At 40.9% G+C, this 12,247-nt stretch overlaps 1 protein-coding gene across 1 annotated transcript in view; it reads right to left on the reverse strand.

Moving 5' to 3' along the window:
* Nucleotides 1–9,608: 9,608 nt before the first annotated feature.
* Nucleotides 9,609–12,247, reverse strand: part of LOC110296649 (killer cell lectin-like receptor subfamily B member 1) — a 15,996-nt gene continuing 13,357 nt past the window's right edge. Inside the window, exon 6 of the mRNA XM_021165365.1 lies at nt 9,609–9,797. Within this exon, the coding sequence (XP_021021024.1) occupies nt 9,674–9,797 (124 nt within the window). The 3' untranslated portion in view covers nt 9,609–9,673. The remainder of the gene's footprint in view (nt 9,798–12,247) is intronic.

Consider the following 12,247-nt stretch of genomic DNA (forward strand, 5'->3'; position numbering starts at 1 on the left):
AGTGTTCCTCTTTCTCCACATCCTCGCCAGCATCTGCTGTCACCTGAATTTTTGATCTTAGCCATTCTGACTGGTGTGAGGTAGAATCTCAGTAACCTTCATTTCTTATGTTGACTTTCATCATGAATTGATGTTGAATTTTTTTTCCAAATGTGATTTTGTTTTCAATTAATGAGATTATCACATGGTTATATCCTTGAACTATCCCTATATCTCTGATATGATACCTACTTGATCATGGTTGATGATCTTTTTTATTGTTCTTACAATTCAGATTGAGAATTTTGTATCTATGTTCATAATGGAAATTTGTTGGTAATACTCTTTCTTTGTTGTGTGTTAGGTGTATCAGGATAATTGTGGCCTTGTTTGTAAAAAAAAAAATTATACAGTGGTTCTACTGTTTATATTTCATGGAATAATTTGAGGAGTTTTGACATCAAGTCTTTAAACGTTTGTGGAATTCTGTTCTAAATCAATCTACCCTGGGCTGTTTTTTTGGTTGGTAGACATTTAATTACTACTTCCATTTCACTAGGGATTATATGTCTGCTCAAATGCCTGTCTAATATCGGTTTAACTTTGGTAAGTGGTATATGTCAACAAATTTATCCGTGTCTTTTAATTTTAATTAGGTATACTACAGATTTTAAAAATATGTCCTGGATTTCTTTGTTGCCTGTTGTTATATACCCATTTTTCTCTAATTTTTTAATTTGCATTTTCCCTCACTGTCTTTTAGTTAAGTTGGCTAAGGATTTATGAATCCTCTTGATTTCATCAAAGAACCAACCATTTATTTCATTGATTCTTAGAATGGTGTTTGCTTATTGAATGGTGTTTGTGTCTATTTTACTGATTTCAGCCCTAATTTTGATTATTTCTTGCTATCTACTTGCTCAAGTATTGTGAGCGACTCACCAAAGAAGAATATCCAGACACAGGTTTAAATCAATATAAAGCCTTTATTAGCCACCCGCGAACTAAACTGCCTCTTCAGGACCCCAGTGTGAACTTCTGAGCACAAAACAAAACATACTGCCCCTTCAAGTTTCTGTCTGTACCCAGAGCTGATCCTGTGCCACAGTGCTCTGTACCCAAATATCTCCAGGAGAGAGCTGGTCTCCCAGGAATGTTATGAGCACAGGTAAGACCAACACTTCTGCTCTGAGGGACCCACCTGGAGACCTCAGGACTCAGGAGTGGAGGAGCAGCTTGGGACAAGATCCTGCCAGTTTCCATCTGCACCCAGAGCTGATCCTGTGCCACAGCACTCCATACTGAAATACTGCCAAGGAGAGAGATGGTTTCCCACGAGTGCTGGCAAACCTGTGAGCACAGGTTAAACCATCACTTCTGTTCAAATTCTTGGCCCAAGAGGAACCAGATAGTGTCATCGAGACACAGAAACCATGCAACAGCCAGGGACAGGACCTTTCAGGTTTCTGTCTGCACCCAGAAGCTGACACTGTGCCACATCTCTCCACACCCAATGTCCTCCTGGAGAGAACTGGTCTCCCAGGAGTACTGACAGGAAAGCTTGCAGGAAGGACAAGCCACAGTCAGAGACAGCAAAACCAGCTAACACCAGGGATATCCAGATGGCGAGAGGCAAGGGCAAGAACATAAGCAACAAAAGCAAGGCTATTTGGCATTATTAGAACCCAGTTCTCTCACCATAGCGAGCCCTGGATACTCCCAACAAACCAGAATAGCAAGACTCGGATTTGAAGTCACATCTCATGATGATGATAGAGGACATTAAGAAGGACATAAATAACTCCCTTAAGGAAATAAAGGAGATTTTTCTATCCAGGGTCTCTCTGAGGCTGGCCTGCACAGGAGAGGCACAGGCCGTAAAAACAACAGAGCTTCTTGGACAGGGTCCCTTCGGGCCTTCATCCTCAGCCAGGAAGCAGAGCTGAACCTCAGACCTCTGTGCACCTTCCCTGCCAGAGGAGTGTTGGCCCTGGCCTGCCAGGGAATGCTCTGACCTCAGAACTCAGAAGAGATCTAGTCTCCCAGGAGTGCTGACAAAGACTAACAGACTAACAGTAAGAAAAAGCTCCAGCCAGACACACCTAGAACATCTAACACCAGAGATTACCAGATGGCAACAGGCAAGCATGAGAATCTTCCTAACAGAAATCAAGACTGCTCAGCATCATCAGAACCCAGTACTCCCACCACAGTGAGTCCTGGATACCGCAACACACCAGAAAAAGCAGTATTTGGATTTAAAATCATATCTAATGATGCTGGTAGCAGATTTTAAGAAGGACATTAATAACTCCCTTAAAGAAATACAGGAGAACACAGCCAAACTTCGTAAAATGAAAGTAACGCTTTTGATATTGATTTTAAAGAGAATGGATTGTTTAAAATTGGGTTTTGCTTTCCAAAGTTATGGTTATTGCAAAAGAAACTTTTAAATTATGGTTAAATTGCCAGTGTTCCATTGGCTGCAGTTTGCAGTTTGATCACAAGTTCAGGATTCTTAACTCACCCATATTTTGTAATTAGGATGATTGCAAGAGTAATAAAAGTTAAAAACAGCTGTGGCCAGTATGGGCCCACTGCCCCATTCACATGAACTTTATTGGATACAATGGTAAAAGCAAAATTTACCCACCAAGATTGGAAAGGAGATCTCAGTGGGAATTTATTTGCTATCAGACTGGCTCCTGATAAGCTGTTTCAGGAATTTGTGGATAAACTAGTAAAAACAGCTTGTAGAATTTTCAGAGATCCTCAAGCACAGGTTCCTTTTGTTACACAATTATCTTATGAGAATGCTAATACAGCTCACTGCGGCCATCCAGCCATACAAAGCAAAGCCAGACTTATCTGGATATATTTCTCTTTGTGCAGAAATTGGACCCTCATACACTCAGGGTCTAGCTATGGCTGCTGCCTTGGAGGGGACTACAGTACAAACAATGCTTTCACAGAACCAAGGTTATAAGGAATGTTTTAAGTATGCGGGCATAAATCATTTCAGGAAAGACTGTCCAAAAATTAGAGGCATAGACAGACAGTAAAATTGCTCTCCTGGAATCTGTCCTCACTGCAAGAGGGATAATCATTGGGCCAGGACTCAGCCAACAGGCTCAGATTAAGAAATATTTACATTTGAGTTAATGCAAAGCTCAGAGAATCCTCTAGGTTTGTATCTTGCAAACCCTGCCTACAAAAGTTTTGGGCCCTCACCTTGCCTCCAGGGAAATATTTTAAAGCCAAGACAGGATTATTACAGTTCTATCTAGGTGTTGTTTAAAATAAAGTTCAAACTTAAGATATATGAAAGGTCAATGAGGGTGTGGAACTTGTAGAGTCAGTCTGGCCTGCCTACTCCATATAGAATTATTAGGGATTTGGAGGGTTGTTTTCTCTTTCGCATCCTGATAATTGTAAAGAGTTTGCTTCTAGTGAGCTTGTAATCATTGGAAAGTTTTACATTATGTAAAAAAAAATTTTTTTTTGTCTCTGCTTCAATACAAGAAGTTAGGACTGTGAATCTTTCAGTGTACATTGTTCATTATGTGGATATTTTGTTAGCTGATCCCTCTGATGGAATTTTACTACAAACCTTTGCTCCTATTCAATGAGCTCTAAAATTTTGGGGAGTAGTTGTTGCTCCAGAAAAGATTCAAAGGAAATCTCTTTTTCAATATTTGGGGCCTCAATTATATCTTAGAAAAATTGTGGCACAGAAAATTCAAGAAAGAAACGATGATTTGCTTACTTCAAATTATTTTCAAAAGCTTTTAGGAGATGTTAATTGGTTAAGACCTCACCTTAAGCTCACCACAGGAGGACTTAAACCTTTGTTTGATAATCTCAAGGGGGATGCAAGTTAATTGGTGAGGGATGAATAGTTTTGCAGATATTAGAGGAAGCAGCTGTAATCAATTGCTGGCAGTTTGTTATGTGCCCACAGCAATTCTTTGGCTAAGGGAGCATTAATTCATCTCTAAGTAAAAATTTTACCATCTTACTATGAGCTGTTGTGGTGTTAATAAAAAAATTGTAGGATAGAATCATGAAAGTATTTTGGAAATGATGTCTTAAGAACCTGATGAGACATCTATTACTTCTTTCAAGCAGCAATTGAATTAGTTATTGCAGAATACTGGTGTTTGGCCTATTACATGGCAAACGTTTTAGAAAATTGATAATCATTGTCCAAAAGACAAGTTGACACAATTTGTTTCTATGAATGCTTTTGTAATTCTAGTAATTTGTATATATAGCCAATAGAGAAAGCACATACTGTATTCACAGATGGCTTATCTTTTTATATTTTTAAGGCATTTTTCAATAGATATTTTCTTCATTTACATTTCAAATACTCTCCCCAAAGGCCCCTATAGCTTCCACCCACCATGCTCCCCAACCCACCCACTCCCACTTCCTGGCCCTGGCATTCCCCTGTACTGGGGCATATGATCTTCACAATACCAAGGGCCTCTCCTCCCATAGATGGCTGGCTAGTCCATCTTCTTCTACATATGCAAATAGAGAAACAAGTTCTGGGGGTACTGATTAGTTTATATTGTTGTTCCTCCTATAGGGTTGCAGACTCCTTTAGCTCCTTGGGTACTTTCTCTAGCTCCTTCATTAGGCTACCTGTGTTCCACCCAATAGATGACTATGAGCATCCACTTCTGCATTTGCCAGGCACTGGCATAGCCTCAGAAGAGAGAGCTATGTCAGGGTCCTGTCAGCAAAATCTTTCTGGCATATGCAATAGGGTCTGGGTTTGGTGGTTGTTTATGGGATGGATCCCCAGTTGGTGCAGTCTCTGGATGGTCTTTCCTTCCATCTCAGCTCTGAACTTAGTCTGTGTAACTCCTTCCCTGGGTTTTTGTTGTTGTTGTTGTTGTTCCCCATTCTAAGAAGGAGTGAAATATCCACACTTTGTTCTCCCTTCTGGAGTTTCATGAGTTTTGCAAATTGTATCTTGGATATTCGAGTGGGCTAATATCCACTTATCAGTGAGTGCATATCATGTGTGTTCTTTTGTGATGGGGTTACCTCACTCAGGATGATATCCTCCTGATGCATCCATTTGCCTAAGAATTTCATGAGTTCATTGTTTTTAATTGCTGAGTAGTACTCCATTGTGTAAATGTTCCACATTTTCTGTATCCATTCCTCTGTTGAGGGACACCTGTGTTCTTTCCAGCTTCTGGCTATTATAAATAAGGCTGCTATGAACATAGTGGAGCATGTGTCCTTATCACCAGTACTATTACAGTTACTTGCAGCATAGAGAGTCCTCTGGGACCCTCCACCAAGATCAAGCTGAAGATGGTGTGAGAGGGCGCTGACCAGAATGAACCCAAGCCACTGGTCGGACAGGTGTCCTTTGTCCCTGTTCCTGCTAGCACAAGACCTTCTGGGTTTTTTGGAACTGATGTTGCATTCCACTCACCAGTAATCTCCTGGCCCCAGGTGTGCTAGGGTGCCTGCAGCGTGGAGAGTCCTCTGCTGAGATCAAGCCAAAGATGGCGAAAGCCCAACTTATCTTGAAACAAACAAACAAACAAACAAACAAAAACCAAAAAACAAACAAACAAAAAATCCAGCTCATTGTGCCCTTCCACCAGCCTTGAGTGGGCTAACCAGACCTTAATTTTTTTGCCACAATAAGTCTTCCAATGACCTAGCCCACCTAGGGTGAAGTCTTCTGACCTAGGTGGAAGTCTCCAGTCTTGACACATCCGTAGCTTCCTGCAGAAGCAAACTGCCTGCTGACCTCGTTTTGCAACAGAATCCAGATGAAACAAAGGAAGGGCCTTTGGATTTTCCCCCTATATATTCAGAGTTTAAAAATTTAACATTGAGCCTTGATCAGAGAACAGTCTTGGCCTGTTATTTCTCTCACCCACCCATCTTATTTCATCCCCATCTCTTCTTCCAAGTGTACCCAGTTCTCCATGGCTGCTGGACAGCTACAATGACCCATCTGTTATGTTCTACCCTGTGCCCACAGAGCCCTTACTGAGATGAAAGATGTGGCCCTTCAAAGGCAAAATATGGATCAAAACTCCCAAGACTAAGTTCTCAGCCCAAAGGTGAATTACCAATTGTCCCAGAGGGTTGAAAGCAGGGATAAACGACAGACAGAAGATAGGGAAAGAAGGACAAGGGGAAGGGAACAAATGAGAGGGGAGGAATGGGATAAGGGAGATGGGCGAGGGGAATTTGTGACAGAGTAGGACAAAGGACTGTCTCTGGGTAAAGAGGAGACAGACATGGCACATAGGAAAATAGCAGCTTATAAAGTTGCAAGGGAAAACAGTGTAGAATGAGGTGTCAATTTTGATCAGACAAGTTAATTAGATGATTCAAAGTGGGTATTTGATTTCTGGACTTCAGTATTTTGATAGCTTGAACTTAGTAGTCAGCCTCAGGAGGAGACAGTGGCCAAATAAGAAAACAGACCTTGGGAGCTAGATTTACAAATCTGTACGTGAAATATAGACACGATTGCTAAAGAACGCTTTTTGTTCTGATAGGAGGCCTATCAGAGTTTTTAGACAGGAGTTTAAAGGATCAGGGAACACTGAGGTAAAATGATAAGTGAGATGGGAGGGGCAGGCGGGTAAGAAACATGAGTGGTGAGTTTTCAGTAAGAGAAGTTTGGAGAAATGGAATACAAGATAATGGGTGAGATTTAGGAGATAAGGGAGATCTTGGTAGGGAGAGATTATGAGATGAAATCAATAGATTTTGAGAGGGATCAAAAGATTGTGAGAGGGAATCTGAGAGTTTGATTTTTGTTTGTTTGTTTGTTTTTAGGTTTAGAGGTGAGCTGAGGGGCAGTAGTAAGAGCACAGAGAAGGGCAGGTCAGCCATGGATGATGCTGTCAGAAGTTTTGGAGAGGGAGTAGGGGGAAAAAAGAGTAGCTGACAGGAACAAAGGTCAGGCTTAGGAAGTATTTGTGTGTTTTAGAGGTATTAGAATGGAAAGATGGGCATAGATCTGGGAGATGGAGGGGTAGAACAAAAAAGACACCATTTTGAGTTTAAGGAACTGTTTGTGGATGGGAGGATAGAAGAGGTCCAATAGTGGCTTGGAATATAGGATGTACTTGGGACCCATGAGTAGAGGAAATTGGTCATGAGGTCAGAGATAAGGAGCAGAGATGAGCAAAGTAGTTTAAAATGAGGTGTTTCTGGGTTGGTATGAGAGAGACTATCAGATAGGTGACTTGGGAGAGGAAAATTTAAGATTTGGAAGGTGAGAGCCAGAATCTTTAGGATCTGAGAAAATTGAACAAAGTAGTGTCAGATTGGCTGTCTGAGATGAAAGGGCTGCAAAAGAGGTGTTTATCTACATACTGAAGCAGGTAGGAGAAAAGATGGGGGAATGTAGGAGGGAAAAGAGGGAGCCTGAGAGACCAGACCAACTCTGTCTTGGGTTCAGGGTCCATCTTAGAGAACCTGACCTAAAGGTGAACTCCAGTTAACCAACAAGTCTGCACCTAGATCCAGTTTCCAAGTTATACTCCCCACAAGCCTGCCTCTGGCACTTCACTTCCTAACAACCACCTATCAGGAGGAAGTTAAGTTTAAGGTTTGGCTCCCAGCATCAACCAATTATTTTAAAGGACAACAAAATTTCATAATAGCTCCCCAATCAGATGTGTGCCAGGCTAGAAACTCCCTTGCTTGTACATGCTTGCCTTTTTAAATGCTTGCTTCAAACTGGGCTCAGGGCTTCACCCTCCCATCTGCTACATCAAGGTAGAAGGTGAACCCAAGCTCAAGCTAGAATAAAAAGACCCTAGTGGAATTGCATCAGAATTCGCACTTGGTGGTCTTTTGGGGCTCAAGAATGAGCATAACAAGACAGGCCCAGGATGATCTCTGAAATTCTGGAGAAAGACATTCCAGGTCAGTTGTAGAGATTCTTGAGCTACAGGATTGATGTGTAGACAAAACTGTTTCAGAGTGAATGTCCAAGAGTATTACCCACATTACAGCTTGCAACATCTATAACCATCTATAACTCCAGCTAGGGGACCCAATTCTGCTTCTTGCTTCTAAGAGCACTGGCCCCTACATAGTGCACAGACACACATCCAAGGAGAACATCCATATACCCAAAATAATAATTTTAATTTAGATTTCTTTTCAATTGAGATTTTACTTGGATCATAGTATATGCTTCAATTAAATTAAATTTCACATTGAGTGATGAGGTGTGTGGGTGTCTATTTTAATAGAAATTTTATTATGCCTCTTTATAAAGTGTGATAGTTTGTATATCCTTGGACAAGGGAGTGGCACCATCTGGAGGTGTGGCCTTGTTGGAATAGGTGAGACCTGGTTGGAATGGGTGTGTCACTGTGCGTGTGGGCATAAGATCCTCACCCTATTTGCCTGGAAGTCAGTCTTCCACTAGCAGCCTTTGGATGAAGACATAGAACTCCCAGCTCCTCCTGCACCATGCCTGCCTGGATACTGCCATGCTCCCACCTTGATGATAATGGACTGAACCTCTGTACCTGTAAGCCAGCCCCAATTAAATGTTGTTTTTTATAAGACTTGCCTTGGTCATGGTGTCTGTTCACAGCAGTAAAACCCTAACTAATACCTAAAGTAAATTCAGTTCTTTTTCTTTTGATTACAATGGAAAATTTGGCAAGTTTTTGTTGTTGTTTTAGCATTTGTTTTGGGTTTGTTGTTGTTTTGAGATTTTTGTTTGTTTGGTTGGTTGGTTTGGTTTGGTTTTTAGAGATGACCACTTCCAAAAGATTTTTCAGAATAAATACTTATTTTTGAAGATTTCTCGAACTGAAGAATTGAAGAATTTTTTTAAATGTCATTTATTCTCTACTATACCAAATATTTAGCTGTATACTTTCTACAGTTTGCGCATAGCCATAAGCTATAGAGAAGTATGGAAGAAAGAAGTGATGAGAAAATTAAAATGGGATGCCTGTGGACAATAGGAAGAGGCAAATCTGTCAGTATTTTATTTTTATTTATTTTTATTTTTTTTTTCTATAACAGGAACCTGGACAAGAAGAGATCCCACTTTCATACAGCTAAGGAGACTGAGAAACTCAGCACCAATGACCCAGCATCTGCCCAGGGTGGGAGCCATAAGGACAGAGTTCAGTTTACATACAGTCACACTCATTTGCAAAGCATTAGTCCATTATTAATTGACTAATTAGCAGGTGTCAATCAAAGCAAACTCTTCCCATCCCAAGCTCCTTAACTCTGAGCCTCTGCTGTCAGTCAAGAACAATACTTTATTCAAAGTTCTACAGTTCAGATGTTAGATGGTTTGAGGAAGGGGTGGAGTAGAGATCTAGACTTTACAACATCTTTTCTGCAGCTGTCTGCAGATGACCTCAGGCACAGAGATCAGCAAAACCTACCCAGACTCCAGTGCCCCCTGATGACCCGAGTTTCCCTCTGTAGAACTCCTCTTTTAGAATGGCACATCTGTGTCGGTGTACATTTGCATTTACACAATAAAGAAACTGAACATGAGCATCTGTAAGAGTCACTGTGGTTTTGGAATTCATGCTTTGTGCCACTAACGGTGCACTGGACTGGCCAACAGCAAAGACTGTTCAATTCATAGATCTGGCGTGAATTGTGAAGTAATAGAGATGAGATTCATAATCAGGAGTCAGGGCACAGGGTTTCAGACGTGTTTCAGTGTCTTTTGGCAGATCCAATGGTTGTCTGAAGAACAGGAATCAGAAAACACTTCTGTTTGTGAGATGAGGGCACAGCTGTTTTCTTCATCCTTGCCAGTGATTTGTAATCTGGAGAGTAAAGCATAGACCCTACTAGTGTCCAAGATTTCCTTACAATTATTGCATCAGCCATTATTTTTCTTTAGACTTTTAAGGACACTCTAGAATACATGGTGTTTAAACATAGTAAACACACCTTGACAAACATTATTAAGACATAAACAATAATGATACAGCTGGTGGAAACTTCTATAATTTCCACTTGTACCTTCACTAGAGAAGAATTCTTCCAGCAAGAATCTTTATTATGGTATACAAAAAGGAGACTGTTTAGGAATTGGGGATGGAACTCCTCATTCTACTATGAACATGTTGTATGATCATATGGAAAGCATCATCATTTTGCTGTCCCCTTAAATATATAGTATAACCAACCAGCTAATGCTAGAGAAGGCATTTGGATATAGATGAATGTGCAACAAAAGTTACACACAGTAGGCTCTCAGTAAATGTACTAAATATATAGAGTGAACACAGTGGGTCTACAGAATTGGGTGAAGAGAGATAAAAAGGGCTCCAACTAGTGTGGAACAGAATCTGGATTCTTCCTGTCTCATCCCAGATGCTGTCGGGTCTTGGCTTCATAGCAGCACTAGACCTATACCTGGAGTTCCTGCAGATTCCTAAAGGTGGGAATGATACCAGAAGCCAAGCACTAACACAGGCTTCTTCTGGGTGATTACAAGAAGGGTGAGTTCTAGACAAGCCTGTCTCTAGCTGAGGAGGTCACACATCTGGCAGTAGGCAAGGCTCCGTCACTGCTGTGCCTTTGTCTCTGTTAATTTCTTCATGGAGTCCCTTGGGCCTCAACAGCAAATTTGATGTCACCATAGTGCCCAGCATGCTAGTCAAACGATGAACTTCCCTCAACTGAGCATCTGTAAATGTCACTTAATTTTATTTTTCACCCTTTAGCTTCTTTCTTTGATCTTTAATATCCTTTTGTTAAAGTCAATCTGTTCACATCAATGACTTCTTTGCAAGAAGCCTTTGATGGATTCCTAGGCCTTCTCCAGCCAGACTTCCTGTAAGGACTCTAACATTATCTTATTCAAATCCCCCAAATAATTCTGTTTGGAAAATGTTATTTTCCCCTTGGCTTCCTTACCTGAAAATCAGGGCTCAGGAAGGTAAAAATAAGTTAAAGAGGAGATGGGGTGAGGGAGGAAGGATCAGAGCATATGTAGAAGTCAGAGGTAAATATTGGGTGTAGTCTCCTTTCTGCCTTGTTTCTGCCACTGTGATGTGATACAGGTATGCACTTGCACATCTGGCTTTTTATATGGATTCTGTGGAATGAACTATGAGACTATACAGATAGAGCTTGTACCTGGAATCATTATGTAGGTCTGGTTCAAACAAAAGCAGGCTGTGACTGACTCTCTTTCTCCTATAGCATGAGATTTCCCTGGTCACTGCTGTCTAATCAGAGCATCATTCATCCGAGGAGTAAAATCACACAGCAGCTGAGCTTAATCCTCTGCCTTACGTGTATTCTCTTACTTATTATCATAATACTTTTACTATTATTATCATAATACTTTTACTATTATTATCATAATATTTTTGCTATTAGTTAAATTGAATTAGCATTTTAAATCATATCAAAATTAGGAAACATACAACAACACACACACACACAATCACCATACACACAGATACAGAAAAAACCAAACCTTTCTATGTATGAAATTATTTTCAAACAGAAATGTCTATTCCAGTTCTATCATGACACACTATGCTGCAATTTTTTTTGCCACATTCTAAACTTAAGAATTTCTGTGTAGGAGCTGAAGAAGTTGAGTGCTTAGTACTCATCCAGAGGATGCAAATTCAAGTTCCAGCTCCCACAAGACAGCTCAAAACTATCTGTAATTCCAGTTCCAGGGAACCTGATGCCCTCTTTGAACCTCTGTGAACTCCTGCATGCACATGGTATACATAGAGACACCCAGGCACACACACATAAAATAAAACAAATACATATTTTTAAATATGTATATAAGTTTATGTGAGAGGAAAAAGTTTGGAGCTGAGACAAAAGGATGGACCATCTAGAGACTGCCATATCCAGGGATCCATCCCATAATCAGCCTCCAATCGCTGACACCATTGCATACACTAGCAAGATTTTGCTGATAGGACCCTGATATAACTGTTTCTAGTGAGACTATGCCAGGGCCTAGCAAACACAGAAGTGGATGCTCACAGTAAGCTATTGGATGGATCACAGGGCCCCCAATGGAGGAGCTAGAGAAAATAGTCAAGGAGCTAAAGGGATCTGCAACCCTATAGGTGGAACAACATTATGAACTAACCAGTACCCTGGAGCTCTTGACTCTAGCTGCATATGTATCAAAAGATGGAAAGAGAGGCCCATTGGACTTGCAAACTTTATATGCCCCAGTACAGGGGAACGCCAGGGCCAAAAAGTGGGAGTGGGTGGGCAGGGGAGTGGG

Source organism: Mus caroli, chromosome 6 (genome assembly GCF_900094665.2).
Source record: "Mus caroli chromosome 6, CAROLI_EIJ_v1.1, whole genome shotgun sequence".
In the NCBI taxonomy this organism is placed as follows: Eukaryota; Metazoa; Chordata; class Mammalia; order Rodentia; family Muridae; genus Mus; species Mus caroli.